The 18,824-nt window shown below is 44.0% G+C and overlaps 1 protein-coding gene across 1 annotated transcript in view; it reads right to left on the bottom strand.

The window, feature by feature from the left end:
• The window catches only part of LOC308467736 (androgen receptor-like), a 439,420-nt gene that overhangs the window by 221,424 nt on the left and 199,172 nt on the right, over nucleotides 1-18,824 (bottom strand). Inside the window, 1 exon segment of the mRNA XM_080989431.1 lies at nucleotides 6,576-6,692. Coding sequence (XP_080845557.1) covers nucleotides 6,576-6,692 — 117 coding nt within the window.

Consider the following 18,824-nt stretch of genomic DNA (forward strand, 5'->3'; position numbering starts at 1 on the left):
AACGATCTTGTTTTTTCAAAAAATGAAGTGGTACGTCTTTAAAAATAATTATATAATTCCCATCAATATTTAATCTTCTTTCTCTATTTTTTTGTAAAATTAAATTTCTCATCTCTATATCTTTGAAAATAATCAAACAATCTCCTGGGAATTTCTTCGCTCTAGTTGTCCTTGTCCTTATTCGAAAGGCATTTTGTATTGTTTTAGCCACATCATCCACTTGCAGGTCTAACCATTGGGCAATCTCTGCTGTCAATTTTTCTTTAATCTGCTCTCCCTGCACTTCAGGCACAGACCTCAGTCTCAGATTTGTCTGTCTTTGTCTTAGTTCATTCATTGCAACCGCATCCCACAACTCTTCCTGTGTCTTGTTAACTTCAGATACTTCCGCTCTAGTTTTTTCCTCTTCTGTTTTCATGTCTTTCAATTCTAATTTAGTCCTTTTCAATCCTTCTTCTAGATTTTGTGTTCTCTTATAAATCTCCTACATTTGTCCTTTTAGTTCATTGACAGTTACATCTATTTTTTTGTCCACTTTCTCTAATTTATTCTCCATCTGCCCTAATTTAGACTCTATGTTCTTCTCACTGTTTTTAATGTCCATCTTTAATTCTGCAAAAATCTTTACTATCTCTCCTTTCCATTCTGGTTCTTGCCTCGACGTCCGCCTCTCTCCCGGGGTTGCACCTTCACTCTTTTTTTGCGCATGCGTCATTCTCCAAAATTATTTCTTACCCCCTGTGCAGATTTCCAATTCAATTAGAGAGGAATTTATTTAATATAGTAGTCCACTGTTTCCCTTTCCCTTTATTTATTATTTCCAAATCCAATAGCAAATTTTAGAAGTTTTAAAATTTTAAAATTGAAACATATAATTCAAACACCCAAACTTCACCACTTCTTTGTATTTTAAATCCAAGGGGGATAGAAAGATGCAGCGCCTCTAAATCAAAATCCAAATCAGGCAGAACACACTCTACAACTGATATAATCCATCAACCAAAGTGTCCAAAGAGAAGAGAAATAAAAACAAAAAGTAGAACAAGATCAGGATCAATCTTCTTGCCACTGGTATGGCTAATTCCAATTAGCAGAATACAAAGTCAATATCTTCTTGCCACATACCTGGCTATCTCCACTTTGCCGGTTGCAAATTCAGAAAAATAAATCCAACAGCCACGGAGCCTCCTAAAACATTACAGCGGTAGCAATGTTGAAAACAAGTCCAATCCGGAGCAGAAAACCTTTTTATTTTCTTGACGTTTTATATCTTTCAGGGAATTCCCTTAGTTAAAATATTTATATGTCCATTTCTTTCTAGGTTGTATGATATTTTCCTCCCAAATTACTGATTAAAAAGAAAAAGAAAACAGAATTTTTGACAAAAAGAGCAATAGAGTCCTTCTTTCAGAGTTACCTATTCTTCACTTAATTTTTTTAAAATTATTTTATTTATTTCTGTATTTTTATTTTTGTCCAGTAGGTGGCACTGTTACCTCAGCGTGTATTTTTTCAGGTCTGTGTCTATTCCTATATTGGCCACATGTGTCGCTGTTTTTCCCCTTTGATTCTTTTCCCTCCTCTGCTCCTCTCTCTTGCTTTCAAAGTTTGCTTTTTGGCGTCTTTTCCTGTTTGTGCTCTTTATGGCTTCCGTCAATAGTGGTGCCTCCACGCTGTCTCATCTGCTCCCCACTTGGACACAGGTATGCTAGTTTTATTCACAGTTGTGTATTAAATTAAGCAGTCTTATTTTAATCGTTTTTACTTTAAAGTGATTCCAGTCCTCCTTTAACTTTTGGGTTTGCCTTTACTTTTTCAACTGTAATGTCTTAATTTCTCAAGACTTTGGTGCGTTAAATCACACTCTTTTAAGACTCCTTGTGAAGTATTTTAACAGGGGTTGTCTGTACCGTGTTGCAGTCCCCTTCTCTGCTTCAAATCGAGCTCTGTGTTTGTTTTTTTAAAAAATCTGACCTCTCGTCTCTCCCTTTCCTCCCCACTTTCGCTTGTGAGGGTTATTGGTAAAATTAGTTTTACCCGATTTTTAGGGGAGAGACGTCCTGTTTTTAACAGTCTCCTCTTAAAGGAGAGTTCAGCGCTACCTTGTCGGGGTTTGGGGGCATTTGCGCCGGAGAGTGGATTGGCCCGTTTGCGCAGAGATCCTCCCTGCGTCCTTTTTATACACTTTTGTCTTTAGTTTTGGGAGACCCCTTTTTGCGCTGCCTTAGGTTCAACCCTCAGGATCCCCCCCCCGAGGTCGGGGTGACTTACACCTCGTCCCTGTTTCTCTCTCCGTCGGGTCTGCCTCGAGATGGCAGGAGCACAGATCCCCACCCGTTCCGTCGGTGCGCTGTTCCGGAAGTCAACGAAAGCACTTGTCATTTACCAATAGGCTCATCAGAAAACTGAGATTGGCTACAGCTCCCTGCAGATTGTCTGCACAATAGTAACTTGGGTTTCTTGTTGTGTAATGTGTGAAAATGACCAGAGAATTTTAAGTTGTGTCTGCATTGTGTAGCTGTGCAGCCTTTTATATCTGTGCAACAGACATGGACCTTCAGCAACTGTCTCTGTTCCTGTTTAAGGCTAATTGTGTACTACACTTTTTGGTTAATAGCTCCTGTTATTCCTATGTCTCAGTTCAGGGGCAGGAAAGCTATCCTGTAGAGGAAAGCATGCATTTGATTTGAGGGTTGCTCTTGATATGATGTTAGAAGGGGAGAATGTTTCCTTCACATTCCTGAAGCACCTGTAGCATTATAATCTTGCTGGCATGTGGTGCTAAATTTCAGTCACACCAGTTGGGCATGGTGTGGCACAATAAAAAATGTCATTGGACAACATCACTTCTCTCCCCCCTTTCTGTGCATGCATGCTTCTATTCCCACATGAAAACGACAGGGAAGAGCTATATTCCAGTGTATCTCCATGAGTCTTGTCACTTTTCTCCCACATTTTTTCCTGAAAGCAATTAACACAGAACTAGTTGCTGCACTTCCATTGTATTCCACTAGATATACTGCCCCAAATCTTGTCACTTTTCTCCCACAATTTTCTGAGTCAGTGGAGTACCAAATGGATTTTTCTTGGAAGCAATTAATACAAAAATGAGTGCTGAACTGCCACCATATTTCACTAGATTTCTGGAAGTGGTTTGAAAGCTCAAGCATAATGGAGATATTAACAGCTAGGGAAATAGTGAGGAAATGGAATGAACTGCCGTGTTAATGCACTCAGATGGCTTATCCACACCTTCTTTTCCTCTGTTCTTTCCAAGCAAGGTCTGCGCTTTAAAGTTCTGAACTGCTAAGCTGGGGGGGAGCCTCCCGCCCTCTCCCCTAGCTGAGTGAACTCCACTGCTTCCACTGAGCAGTTTAAAGAAGCTGCCCCCAGCTTCGGGTCATGTGAACTAAAGGTGGGGTGGGGGCTTTGTTAAACTGCTCCTGAGGGAAGAATAAGCTGCATTGGCCCCAGGCCTCGCCAATGCAGCTTGTTCCTTCCACTGCAGTTTGAGGGCCAGAGTACGATGGCACCTTCACCCAGTGGTATATCGTGTGTTTGTAACCCAGTCCAATCCCACACCTTAAACTACACACCAGCTTTGCTCACAACAGCCAAATGTGGATACAATAAATGAATGTACAGGAAAATGGTATCAGAAGGATAATGACAAGCTGGAAGGTGTGCAGAGGAAGGTGGCCAAGATTATGAAGGGTCTGGAAGCCAAGTCTTATGAGGAACGGTTGAGGGAGTTGGGCCTGTTTAGCCTGGAAAAGAGGAGACTGAGAGGAGATATGACAGTCATCTTCAAATATCTCAAGGGCTATCACATGGAAGAGGAAGCAAGCTTATTTTCTCCTGCTCTGGAGGGTAGGACCTGAAGCAATGAATTCAAATGACAAGAAGGGAGATTCCGACTCAATATCAGGAAGAGCTGTTTGACGGTAAGAGCTGTTTGATAGTGGAATGGAATCCCTGGGAAGGTGGTGGACTCTCCTTTATTGGAGGCTTTTAAGCAGAGGTTGGAGGGCCATATGTCAGGGATTCTTTAGCTGCAATTCCTTCAATGCAGGGGGTTAGACAAGATGACTCATGGTTCCCTTCCAACTCTATAATTCTGTGGTACGAAGAAGAAGGGGAAGGAGAATATATTTTTTTGCTTTATGTTCTCAAGAGTGAGAGCATTAAAAAGTGATAATGGAACAACGTTGCCTCCCAGCCAAACTCCTGTCAGCATTCTAAAGAGCAGCTCTTGGATTTACTATAACGTAACAAGTTAAACCATTAATTGCTTTTAAATGCAGCCTTTGGGATTTCTTTCTGGATGAGGAAGGAGTTGGAGGGGCCCTTAGGCTGGCTTAGTTAAGAAGGCACAGTTCAAAGGATGCCTAACATCTGCTTGGCTTCCTGGCTGGGAAAACTACAACCTCTGTAGGAATGGGGAGGTTTTTGAGAGAAAGAGTTCAGATCCCCACCATTCACTTAAAACACCCTTAAACCACTTTTAACAGCCATGGAGAATCATAGGAACTGTAGGCCTGCGAGGATGGCACCCATAGCAAACTGCAGTTCCAGGATTCTTTGGGGGAAGCCATGTGACTGCTAAAGTGGCACCACAGTGCTTTAAATGCCTGGTGTGGTTGTGACCAGAGGGTGTGTGTGTCTGGTTTGCTAACGATGGGAAGAAGAAAGGGGCTGAACCCCAAGTTTTGGGCTCTGTCTTTAGGGGCAAACGAAGACCCATGAAAAGGGTCAGCCTGCAGGGCAAGCAAATGAGTTGCATGACTTCCATATCAGTCCCCAACATCACCCTCCCACCAGGGTCGCTCCGATGGCATAGGCAGCTTCCCTACTCGGTGCCAGCAACTCACGCTACGCCACTGGAGCTATCAGCGGTTACTAACCACAATGGCTATGCTCTGCCTCCACATTTGGAGACAGTAATGCTTCTGAATATCAGTTGCTGGAAACTATAAGAGAGAAGAGGTCTTTTGTGCTTTTATCCTGCTTGCTGATTTCCCACAGGCAACTGTTAGGCAGCTGTGAGGATACTGGACTAAATGTGCCATTGGCCTGATCCAGCAGGTTCATCTTATGTTCCTCTGTGCTGGGCACCAGACAGGACAGATTGTGAGCCCCTGCTCTGAGAACTCTTTTAAGGTGGTCATGAAAATGCCAGCAACAACAACTTTCATACCACAAATCTGCTGCCCAGGGCACTGCCTAGGACCGTCTTTCTCTCTGATGTCTCACAGACAGCACCTTCTGCTAATAACCTTCATTGCCTCTTCTGCTCTCAGCTTGTGAGAAGTAGATGCCTGCCATATTGTTCCAACCTCCTACTTGACACTTTTTATTTTTGATTAGGGTAACCTAATTTTAGGTAATAAATAAATGATTTTGCATTTATTGGTGGTAGCCAGAATGACTCTTGTGGATTTCTGGAAAGATTTATATTATAGATTTGGGATGGTGTCCCCCTAGAGAAAAATAACATACAAATTGAGAATCGCCAGGGGCCTAAGTAAATAGAAGAACTTTGTACCACATTTAGTCTGACTTTATCTCCTTTGTAGGTAAAGAGGAACATGGCCAAGAACCTCCTCCAGGTTATGAACAAATTTGCTTAATACATTAAGTTAGAATGTAAGATGAATGTTGTGATTTTTTTTTATTGACATGGTAGAGTATCTGATTTGGTTACAGTGGTACCTCGGGTGAAGAATTTAATTTGTTCTGGAGGTCTGTTCTTAACCTGAAACTGTTCTTAACCTGAAGCACCACTTTAGCTAATGGGGCCTCCTGCTGCTGCCGCGCCGCCGGAGCACGATTTCTGTTCTCATCCCGAAGCAAAGTTCTTAACCTGAGGTAATATTTCTGGGTTAGCAGAGTCTGTAACCTGAAGCGTATGTAACCCGAGGTACCACTGTATTATTTATGATTATTGAATTCAGAGTACGTGCCCATTTTAGAGCTCCAAGCACAATTTCTCAATATATCCTACTGCTCTGGTTTGTTTAACATGTGGTATTTGAAGATTTCATTATTATATGTGTTGCAGTTTGGTTTGTTAATGCAATGACTCCTTGCTTGCTTGTAACTAAACTTTTTGTAGATTTGAAAACTAATAAACATTTAATTAAAAAAGAAAATAAATGCCTGCCTTGATTGTGGGAATCACAGAGGTTAATCTCTTGAGGATCTGACCTCAGAGCACAGGTTGGGGTTTTGTTTTGGCTGGAGGCCCCTGCCTGACTCAGCAAGGAATGGGGTGCTTGCCAAAACCTCAGTGAAGAAGGGCACTAATCTAATCTATCAGTGCCAGGCTGCGTATCTCCCTCCAGCCTCATTTAGATACATGACACAAAGCAAGCAAATCAGGTATGCTAAAATTAATGATGATGATGATGATGATGATGATTATAATAATAATTTATACCCCACCCATCTGGCTGGGTTTCCCCCGCCACTCTGGGTGGCTATTATACTACTCCACCCATCTGGGCGCCTTACAGCATATATAAAACATAGTAAAATGCAAAGAATCAAAGGTTCATAAACAGAAGTTGGATTACCTCCAAGAGTCATCCCAGCCTCATAACATTTCCGAAGGCGGCAGGAAGGGCAGTTTTTTCTAAGGAACCGGTCAATGGTGCAGTCATTTCGGCTGGCACAGAGGTACTTCTGTTTACCTAAAAGCAGCAAGAGGGCATATCTTGAATACAAAATGGCAATTCTCCCCTTGGTAGAGAGAAGGAGCATCAAATGCTCAAAGTGACAAGCTGGAATCATAGTATTGCAGGGTTTCAGAGGTCCCCCAAGGTCCATCTAGTCCAACCACCTGCAATGCAGGAATCACAGCTAAAGAATCCCTGAGTGGTGGCCACCCAAGCTTTGGCGAAATGTTCTTTTGCCAGGGCAAAATATTAACTATTATTTATGCAAGGCCAGCTCAAAAGCTTAGAATGCTGAAGCAAAACTATAAATGTAGTGTAATAAAATAACAACACAAACCAATGTTCACTCTACACATTTCCAGCTGATGACTAAAATAAATACATTTTTAAAAACTTAACACACAAAAACCAGCAGTGGTTTAGGTTTAAAACAATAAAATCACGTTATTAATTTGTAAAGGCCTGCGGGTATTTAATACAGTCTTCAGCCTGTGCCAGATATAAAGGAAAAAGGGATAGGGAGGGTGAAGGAGAAAAGCAAGCTCAGACATGAGTTCTTGCAAGTTAACTGTTCCTATTAGCACCAGCTGGGATAGAAATGTTTCATGTAGCAACCAGGCCAAGTTCAAGGTGTTACTTTTAGTATATAAAGACCTAAACGATTTGGGACCAGTTTGCTGCTGAGTTTCTTACTCCATATGCACCCACTTCCATCTGCAGAACTGGCACTGTTACAGATGCCACATAAAACCTTTTCCACATTTGCAAGAACTCAGTCGTTTGATGTGGCAGCACCTACACTTTGGAACTCTTTGCCTCTTGACTGATATAAAGCATGCACCTTTGCTGTACTCTTTTTGGTTATGCGCTAAAAACATTCTAGTTTGGACAAGGCTGTCCAGACATAGAAAGTTGGTGTGTGTGTGTATGTGTGTGTGTGTGTGTGTGTGTGTGTGTGTGTGTTTTATTAAATTTTCTGTTTAACACTTTAAACTACTGTGTTATCACGGTGGAAAATCTAATAAAAATTTATTAAAAAAACAACACTTTAAACTACTCATTTTACATCCTTAAGATATCAATGACTTCCCTTCTTCTCTTTCCATGGTTCATTTTACATATCATAAATCCCTGCATATTTTACAAAAACTATACCATTCAGTATTCCATTATTGTCGGGAGTCCAGTCCCCGGCTTGATAACACAGTGAGCGTAGTTAATTAAAAAGGATGATTTATTATAAAAACAAACCGATAACTCCAGACGGCATTAACACAGCCTCCACCATCATGAATTAAGATGACCCTTCTAAGGATCCCTCCCGTTTACTAAAACAGAAAGTGAACTTATGAACCTTACGTCTTTTTTGCTTCCTGTCTAGCAAGCCCCCCATACGCCGGCTCCGGGGAGAGATTGGATCAGCTCCAACATCTTCCGAGTCACTACCTCTGTCTCTGTTCCCACCTCATGAACTGCTTTCCCACCTCATGAACTGCTTCCTTCTTTATTCGTGGTATTTTGCACTTCTCGAGAGCGAGCGTTTGCAGGGCTCCAGCTCACCCTCTTCATTCTCTTATCAACTGGCATTCCTAAGGGCGGGGGAGTTGGCACTAGGCTATGCTCATCTTGGCTGGCAGTTAACCCTCTCTCTTCCTGGTTACTTCCTTCACTGGGAGCTGGCTGGGCTGGCTCATTCGTGACACCACACACCCCTAAGGTCCTCCTCCACCTCTCCCAGCTCCCCCTCCTCACGAGGGGCACTGCTGAAACCTCCCCACCATTCATCCTCACTCTCTTCCCAGTAACCTCCCCCTTGCAGGTTTTCCTCTACTTCCAATCCCCAATCTGCCTCACTCTCTTCATCTTCTTCCCACGTCTCACATTCCTCCTGCCACCCTCTTAGTTTGGGTTTGTTGGGGTACCTACAGTGAAACTCCACCTGCAACCTAGGGGAGTGTACATTCCCAGAGTCCTCCCATGAATTTTCCTCATGCCCGTACCCCTTCCAAGACACTAGATACGGTAATCTCCTACCCCTCCAGGGAGAGTCCCGCAGTTGCGACACCTCATATTCAGGTTCCCCCTCTACCATTATAGAAGGGGGTGGCGACTCTTTTGGCGGTTGATACTGGTGCGCAGGCATCACGGGAGACAACAAGGACCTATGAAAGACAGAGTGTATCTTCATGGCCGCAGGTAGTCGAAGCTTGAACAACACAGGGTTAATTGGCTCTACCACTTCAAACGGCCCCACCCTCTGAGGGTCCAGCTTACAACACCGCCCCTTACTCGGCAAGTCTTTGGTAGACAACCACACCTGGTCTCCCACCCTTAACTCCCTGCCTAACTGTCTGTGCTTATCCACCTCCCTCTTGTATTGCTCCTTCACTCTCTCTAGGTGATTCTGAAGTAAGCTATGCATAGTTGCCAGTTCCTCTGCAAACTGTACCGCGGCTGGCACCGCCAGGTTGTCTTCCTCCCCTGGAAAGACACATGGGTGTTCTCCCAGGCAGGCAAAGAAGTGAGTCTGTTGCATAGACGAATACACCATGTTGTATGCAAACTCAGCAAGGGCCAACTTATCGATCCAATCATCTTGTTGGTAACTCACGTAGCAACGCAGGTACTGTTGCAAAGTGGCATGCATCCAATCCGTCTCTCCATTTGTCTAGCTGATGAGAAGCAGACTTCTACCTTCAGCAGTTGCATCAGTTTCCTCCAAAACTGGGAGGTAAATTGCATCCCTCTGTTCGATATGATCCTCTGAGGCAATCCATGCAGTTTAAACACATGTTCCACAAATAGTTATGCTGTCTCCTGCACCAATGGCAACTTTCTACAGGGTATAAAATGTGCCATCTTGGATAACAGATCCACCCCACCCTCTATATAACCAACTGTTTCTGCGACTCCGGTAGGTCAGTGATAAAGTCCATTGCTATCGCCTCCCATGGCCCTTGGGGGGTAGGGAATGGTTGGAGCAGTGTGGTGTAGTGGTTAAGAGCGGTGGACTCGTAATCTGGTGAACCGGGTTCGCGTTCCCGCTCCTCCACATGCAGCTGCTGGGTGACCTTGGGCTAATCACACTTCTCTGAAGTCTCTCAGCTTCACTCACCTCACAGAGTGTTTGTTGTGGGGGAGGAAGGGAAAGGAGAATGTTAGCCGCTTTGAGACTGTTAGGATATTTCCGTTCCACCTTAAGAAGGGAGCAAGTTGTTGTGTCACAGCCTGCGTATTTCCTGTTCACAGAAAGTTTATGTTTTGTACATTGCTTTCGTTTTCTCTCTGTGCCTGGACACTTGAAGCAGGCAGTCATGTTTTTTCTTTGTTCTGATCAACGCTGAATAAAGTTGTAAATAATGCTCTCCTGAGTGCATCTTTCGCTGTACGAACTCTGCTGATAGAGCGTGCACCAAGGCTTGGAATGTGGAAAACTATTTCCGAGGCTTTGTGTCGCTAATTGACTGATACTGCGTTTCTACCAGAGATCGATGGATCGCACCGGAGGCGACGTGGGGGCATGGTGGCTTTTGTCTCCCTGGCAGTATCCCAACAGAGACGCCTTCGGGTAGTGATAAAGCAGGATATCAAATCCAAACACTTCTCTTCTTCTGCTGGCACTTCACGGGGCCTCTTGGCCTGCTGACAAATCTCACACACCTTTACATACTCCTTGGTTTCCTCCTTCACCTTCGGCAACCAAAACTGTCGTGTCACTTGGCATAAAGTTTTGTATTGTCCAAAATGTCCCACTGTGGGGCTGTCATGGCACTGCCTCAGAACCTTGGCATGGAGCTTGCCCTCTGGGACATACATACATACAGTGTACAATGTACACAGGTTGTACATTGACTATAAAGGTATTATTATTATTATTCTACAGCAATCCTCCTCGCTCCACAAAACCTTTAGCATCGCTAGCCCCTTGCTGTATCGCCTCTCTCTTCTTCTTGGCAAAGTCATCCTCTGCAGTTTGCTTCAGGAATTCAGGCATCTCAGCTACGGAAACCGCTGCTAGTTGTATCTATTCCGGCCTGAGGATGTGCCTCTGTACCAGGACGGCTTCCTCTCCCTGATACTCCTGCTTCTGCTCTTTGGTTCTGTGAGCCTGACACATACTGAACTCTAAAGTTAAATCTGGCGAAGAATTGCACCCACCTTATCTGCCTCTGGTTAAGGTGTCTAGCCATCTGCCAGTATTCAAGGTTCTTGTGGTCAGTTCACACTTCCACCTGGTGCTGTGCCCCCTCTAGGAATTGTCATCACATCTGCAGAGCATCCTGAATAGCAAGCAATTCTCATTCCCAAATAGTGTAGTTCTGCTCCGACGGGTTTACCTTGCACGAATGGAATGCACACGGTCTCAGTTCCCCATTCACATCCTCTTGCAACAACACCATTCCCAGAGCCCTATCAGACGCGTAGGTTTCTACTGTCATTGGCTTGTGCGGGTCAGGGTGTGCTAAATACTCCTTTGAAGCAAACATGGCCTTGAGCCTTTTGAAAGCTCTCTGAGCCTCCTCTGTCCACCGGAAAGGTCTCTTACCCCTCAAAAAATCTGTGAGCGGGGCCGTTAGCCCCGAGTATCTGGATATAAACTTATGGTAATACAGTGGTACCTCGGGTTAAGAACTTAATTTGTTCCAGAGGTCCGTTCTTAACCTGAAACTGTTCTTAACCTGACGTACCACTTTAGCTAATGGGGCCTCCCACTGCCACCATGCCGCCGCTGCACGATTTCTGTTCTCATCCTGAAGCAAAGTTCTTACCCCAAGGTACTATTTCTGGGTTAGCGGAGTCTGTAACCTGAAGCTTCTGTAACCTGAAGCATCTGTAACCCAAGGTACCACTGTAGTTTGCAAAGCCCAGGAACCTTTGCAACCTTTCTTGGTCCTGGGTTCCTGCCACGTCACCACAGCCTGCACCTTGGCGGGATCCATGTGTACTCCCTCAGGGGTGATGTGGTAGCCCAAGAACTCCACCTCAGTCATGTGAAACTGACACTTCTCCAACTTGGCATACAACTGATTCTCCGTAAGCCGCTGCAACACTTCCTTCACATGTTTTACGTGTTCTTCCGGGGTGTCTGAGTATATCAAAAGATCATCAAGATAACACAACACTGTAGAGTCCAGCAGACCCCCCCCCCCATCACATGATTGATGAAGGCCTGGAATGTCGCGGTGCCAGGATTGTAGCTCAAACAGCATCACTAGGTACTCGAAACTGCCGTATCTGGTACAAAAGGTGGTCTTCCACTCATTCCCCTCTATCACCGGTATCAGGTTGTATGCCCCCCTCAAGTCGAGCTTAGTGAAGATCTTTGCCAACCTCAACCTCTCCAGCAGATCCCCGATGCGTGGCAGGGGATAGCGGTTAGGCACTGTCACCTTGTTCAGGAGCCTGTAATCATTACAGAGTCTCAACTCTGAGGAGTCGCGCTTCTTCACAAATAGCACAGGGGCACCCCCTGGAGCCTTAGACAAGCAGATGAAGCCAAGGGCCAGATTTTTTTCCAGAAATTCCCTTAGCGCAGCTAACTCTACCTCGGACAGGGAGTACTGCTGGCTGGTGGGTAGCTGGGCCTCCAGCAGCAAGTCAATTTTGCAGTCATACAGTCTATGGGGGGGGGTAACCTGTCTGGTTCCTTCTCGCAAAACACATCTCTGTAGGCCTTATACTGTGGGGGTAATTGTCTCTCTGTGGCCCTGCAACTCTAGGCCTAAGGGCATTGTGGCCTCTGCGACGTACCCAGACAACAAGGGCAGTCCATTGATGGTTCGCATTTCTGGGGGGGCGGTCCTAACGTCTGTGTGGCTAACCCCAGCCTCTCCACTAAGTTCACATCCATAAAGTCTGTCAATGCTCCAGAGTCTATGAGTGCCCACACTTGCTCGCTGCTCCCCCCGGGAGTCGTAGCATGGCCCACACTGTAATTCCCAGAATTCTCAGGATCTTGCACTCAGCGGAAGCCACGTGACATGTTCGACATCCGAGGCATGTTTGAAAACCGAAGCATTTAATAAACTAAAGGTTTTAAGGTGTTCAGAAACAAAAATGTTCAACAATAGAGATGTTCGAAAACCGAGGTACCACTGTATATATGAAGCTACACAGTCTGAGCAGACAAGACCCTCTCAGTCAGCAGCGGGCACCAAGCTTGAACGATATTTATATACTTAAATATGCCTCCAGTCCGGGGGGGGGGGCAGGGAATCAGGGGTTGCTGATAAAAAGTTGATGTGAGTTTTAACCTGTTAAAGCATTTGAATTTTTTTGTATATTTAAGACCAGTGGTTCTTAAAGGGTGTGACATGCCACATTGGTGTGGCAGGAGAAGATGGCAAGTATGGCGGGACGATTCAGGGACATTATTATATTTTGGGAATGATTCATGTTCTTATTGTGAGGGAAGTGCGCCTGGATCTCTCTGCACACAGAAGTCTCGACAATCCGACAGTTTTATAACCTTTAGTTTATTACTATTTGCACAAGCCTTCCAAGAACCCACGTAAATCAGTCCTCCCCGGAACTCTCAGTTGGCGCTACTGATCGCCACTTCCATCGAAAACACAGAAATCAAGGTGCTTTTACGACCTTCTTATGACGTTCCATTAATCTCTCGAGACGTCTTGCACGCGGAGACTCATGTGTCTGCTCCACCTCCGAGCCTGAACATAACCCTTTCAGTTGTTTTGACTATGCCTGTTCTGCTCCCTGTCCTCCCTCCTCCTGCACTCTTTCCCAGACAAGGTCCTCTCCCCCCTCTGTGGGCTGGGAATGCAAACCTCTCCTTTCCTCTTCCTTTCCTCCTTCCTCTGCAGAGCCTTTGTCTTCACTCTCAGCCTCCAGCCTTTTCTCCAGTTCCGCATTGCTGGTGGGGCTCATGGCAGGGAGCTCAGAGTACTCCAAGGGCTCCCTGACACTTATGTAGCTGCATTGTTTTATACTTTTTGGATGTCCCATGATCATATAAAGTAGCTGTGTTCTGTGTTATAAATCAAACACTGCTAGAAGTTGTTTCTCTTTTCAGTAAGTGATGTTCAATCTTGGAAGGCAGTGGTGGTAGACTCTCCTTTCTTGGAGGTTTTAAAGCAAAGGTTGGATGGCCCTTTGTCAGGAATTCTTGTGCTGTGATTCCTGCACTGCAGGGGATTGAGCAAGATAACTCTGAGGGGGTCCCTTCCAACTCTATAAATGTATGATTCTTTGGGGGGTGGGGTGGCCAAAGATGACATGCCATTCTCCCTGAATGTCATGATGCTAAACCCCACCTGTCAGGTGTAGGTCAGCAATAAAAAACACTGGTGTCAGTGAAGTTAACTCTTTCTTCAAAGGAACCAAAACAGTGCAGACCTAGTGATCACAGCAACTCTTCCCAGTAGGTCTTGCACAAGGTAGTTGTGAGGTCTGAAGCTACAAATATATTGTCAGGGATTTGAGGGAAAATGATATAAAGTACGGATGGGAATTCCCAGAAGGGATCTCCTTCTATAAGGACAAAAAAATTAAGATAAAGAGTCCTCAGGAAAAGCAAAATTTTTGGAGAAAATATGCAAAAGAATTAGGGAAGGGAGAAGAGGAAGCACCAGAACTTGGGGGTGAGGAAGAAGAAAAAATGGAAGAAGATGGACAGACTTAAAGGGGTTAAAATAATAATATTTTAATTTAAAACCAAAATGGGGCTGAAATTACTGACATGGAATGTAAATGGACTAAACAATAAAGTTAAACAAAATAAAATTGAACATATACTAATTAAGCAAAATTTGGATATAATTTGCTTACAGGAGACTCATGTTGCAAGGAAACACAAAATAATTTTGATAAACAAAAGACTGGGTAAAGAATTTATATCATCAGATGTAAATCAAAAGAGAGGAGTGGTTTTGTATATAAAGGAAAAACACGAATCCCAGATCTTCAAGGAGGGGAGGATTATAGCAGTACAAGTACAAAAGTAATTGTGGTAGGAATCTACGCTCCAAATGAAAGGAAATCAGATTTTTAGAAAGAAATTGAGGAGAAACTATTTGAGTATATGGATCAAAGAGTTATTGTGATGGGGGACTTTAATGGAGTGGTCTCACTAGACATGGACAGGACAATAACGAAAAAAGACGCCAAAGAAGGGAGACTTCCAAAAACTTTTTTCACACTAGTAGAAAATCATGACTTAATTGATATTTGGAGACTTAAGCAGCCATTAGAAAGACAATTCACGTTCTTCTCAGAACGAAATCAAAGTGCCAGAAGAATAGATTACATTTGGATTTCCAAGGATCTGGCTCCAAGGACGGTAAAAACAGAGATTCTTCCAAGGACTCTCTCAGATCATATTTCAATAATAATGGAATTGAAAGGAAAAGAGGAACCACCATTCAGATGGAGAATGAATGATGGCTTATTAGATTATCAGGATACAGAGGAACCTCGGGTTGCGAACGTGTTCCGTGCAGGAGGCACGTTCGCAACCCGCAGCATTCGCAACCCACAGCGCCACGTCTGCGCATGTGTGGGCCACGATTTGGTACTTCTGCGCATGTGCAAAGAGCAATTTAGCGCTTCTGCACGAGCACCGAAACCCAGAAGTAACCAGTTCCGGTACTTCCAGGTTCAGCGTGGTGCACAACCCGAATCGCATAACCTGAAGCATCTGTAACCCGAGGTACCACTGTATGGTAAAAAGCCACAAAAGACTGTAATAGAATATTTTGATTTGAACTTGAATAAAGGAACAGAAATAGATGTGGTGTGGGATGCAAGCAAAGCAGTAATGAGCGGTTTCCTAATACAACAGAATACCTTACAGAAAAGATTAAGAGAAAAGAAAAAGGAGGAAATCCTAAAACATATTATAGAAAACGAAAAACAATTGATAAGGAAACCATGAAATAATCAAGTAAAACAAAATATTAAGATGCTGCAGACCCAATTTTCAATGTTAATAAATCAAGAAGTGGAATGGAAAATAAAATGGTTAAAACAGAGGAATTTTCAATTTGCAAATAAACCTGGAAAACTGTTAGCATGGCAATTAAAAAAGAGACAAAGACAGAATACTATATGTAAGTTAAAAATAGAGGGGGAAATAATTGAAAATGTGAGCGAGATCAGGAAGAATTTTCAAAATTTTATAAAAATTTAAATAAGGCAGAGAAGGAAAAAATAAAGAAAGAATAGAGGATTACCTGGAACAGAATAAATTTCACAAGATTCCAAAAGATTAAAAGGACCAAGTGAATTCCTCAATTTTGATTATGGAAGTACAAACAGCAATAAAACAACTGAAGATTGGAAAAGCACCAGGCCCAAATGGACTTAGGGCAAAATACTATAAAAACTGTGTGAACAACTGACAGTACCTTTAAGAGAGGTAATGAACAATATCTTGGCAAAAGGAAAGATTCTGATGACATGGAAAGATGCATATGTTACTTTGATTCCAAAGCAAGACACAGACTTACCGCAAGTAAAAAAATTATAGACCAATATCATTGTTAAATAATGACTATAAGTTATTTGCCAGTATTTTTGCGAATAGGTTAAAAGAAATTTTGAAGGAGGTGATTCATGAAGATCAAGCTGGCTTTCTACCTGGTTGACAGATGAAAGATAATGAGAGAAATATAATTGATATAACAGAATATCTTGAGACCAGGAATGATAAGCCAGCTGCATTGTTTATTGATGCAGCGAAGGCATTTGATAATATTTCTTGGTATTTTATGAAGAAAAAATTGAAATTAATGGATATGGGGCAATCTTTCCTTAATGGTGTTGAAGCTATATATTCAGAACAGAAAGCAAGATTGATAGTCAATAATGTTTTAAGTGAAAAATTTGAAATAACTAAAGGAACAAGACAGGGATGTCCGTTGTCACCTTTATTATTTATACCAGTCCTAGAGGTCTGTAAGGGATATTGCAGAAGATTATTGTAATCTCGAGGAAATAACGATCTGACATGGTCAAGTTTGTTCTGGGTGTAAGCTTTTGTGTGCATGCACACTTCTTCAGATACCATGCACGTGAAAGCTTATACCCAGAACAAACTTAGTTGGTCACTAAAGTGATACTGGACAATTTTTTATTTATTTTGACTGCGTCAGACTGACACGGCTACCTACCTGAAAGCAGTATTGATGGTTACTGAACATGATGTGGAACAGAAATCAAATGCTGTGTACATATACACTGATTCTCAGGCAGTTTATAAGGGTCTAACAGTGTTGCTTTCCCGATGGAAGCAAAATGATTTTTGTATACACAACTGCCCTTTGTGGGGGCAGGAGTTATGGATGCAACTGGAGAAACTGCTCTGACAGATACAAGTCCACATCGGACATGTGGATGCGCATTCCTCAGGGTCACCTGAGGCACTGTATAATGAAGCAGCTGACCAGTTAGCCAAGGTGAGAACTACTCTCCCCAGTCAGGAGGGGGAAGAGTTGCTGATTTTAGCCCAGTGGGCTCATAAGAAATCTGGACATCTGGTTGCCAAGGCCACTAGGTAGTGGGCAATTCACAGAGGTATCTTGTGCATTTTGGATGCAGCAGCCACAGCTGCTACCAATTGTAAATTGTGCTTGCAGCCCAAGCATTTGCCCCTAAGACTCCCATGGGGCAATTGCACAGAGCAGCAGGACCCTGGCAAGTGTGGCAGAGAGACTATGTGCTTCAATTGGGAAGGTGGCAATGTGTGCCTCCTGCTGCAGGCCAAACACCTTTGCAACGTATGACAGAAATAAAATCACTTGAACCCATAAACTTTAAGGTATGGAAAGCTCAGCCATATGGTAAAATACCCCTCCAAGAAACACCAAAAAGTGCAGGAGCTGACCTCCTAGCACCAGAGGGGGTGTTGCTACCTGCTGGAGGGCGGGTGGCAATATCTCTGGGTGTGGGAGTTGCAGTTCCTCAAGATCCAGCCTGGCCATGAAAGGTATTCAGGTGTTAGGAGGGGCCACAGATGCTGATTTCCAGGGTGAAGTAAAGGTGCTACTGCATAACACCAGTACAGAAAATGTTATGCTTCCAGCTGGCCACTGCATAGCCCAGCTGATCTGTGAGAAACTGTGTATACCTGTCATCCAAGAGAGGGCAGGTCCTGGTAAGCATACAACCAGAGGGGACAAAGGTTTTGTGTCCTCAAATTGTGAGTTAATTCCTGGACAAAAGTGTCTGGAGGCGGTTGGAGGATGAATGGCGGCTAACAGATTGAGGTTGAATCCTGACAAGACAGAAGTACTGTTTTTGGGGGACAGGATGTAGGCAAGTGTGGAGGACTCCCTGGTCCTCAATGGGGCAACTGTGCCCCTGAAGGACCAGGTGCGCAGCCTGGGAGTCATTTTGGACTCGCAGCTGTCCATGGAGGCACAGGTCAATTCTGTGTCCAGGGCAGCTGTTTATCAGCTCCATCTGGTACGCAGGCTGAGACCCTATCTGCCCGCAGACTGCCTTACCAGAGTAGTGCATGCTCTGGTTGTCTCCCACTTGGACTACTGCAATGCACTCTACGTGGCGCTACCTTTGAAGGTGACCCCGAAACTACAACTAATCCAAAATGCGGCAGCTAGACTGGTGACTGGGAGCGGCCGCTGAGAGCACATAACACTGGTTTTGAAAGACCTACATTGGCTCCCAGTATGTTTCCGAGCACAGTTCAAAGTGTTGGTGCTGACCTTTAAAGCCCTAAATGGCCTCAGTCCAGTATATCTAAAGGAGCGTCTCCACCCCCATCATTCTACCCGGACACTGAGGTCCAGCGCCGAGGGCCTTCTGGCGGTTCCCTCACTGCAAGAAGCCAAGTTACAGGGAACCAGGCAGAAGGCCTTCTTGGTAGTGGCGCCCGCTTTGTGGAACGCCCTCCCACCAGATGTCAAAGAGAACAACAACTACCAAAGTTTTAGAAGACATCTGAAGGCAGCCCTGTTTAGGGAGTTTTTAATGTTTGATGTATGACTGTATTTTAATATTTTGTTGGAAGCCGCCCAGAGTGGCTGGGGAAGCCCAGCCATATGGGCGGGGTATAAATAATAAATTATTATCATCATCATCATCCTGACAGGCCTGGTGAGGTGGTGAGCAGAGAACCAGGTACTGGGTGATTAATAGCTAACACAGACTCTCCAGTCTGTTTAGGTG

This window comes from Podarcis pityusensis (genome assembly GCF_964106645.2).
Source record: "Podarcis pityusensis genome assembly, chromosome: W".
Taxonomy (NCBI): domain Eukaryota; kingdom Metazoa; phylum Chordata; class Lepidosauria; order Squamata; family Lacertidae; genus Podarcis; species Podarcis pityusensis.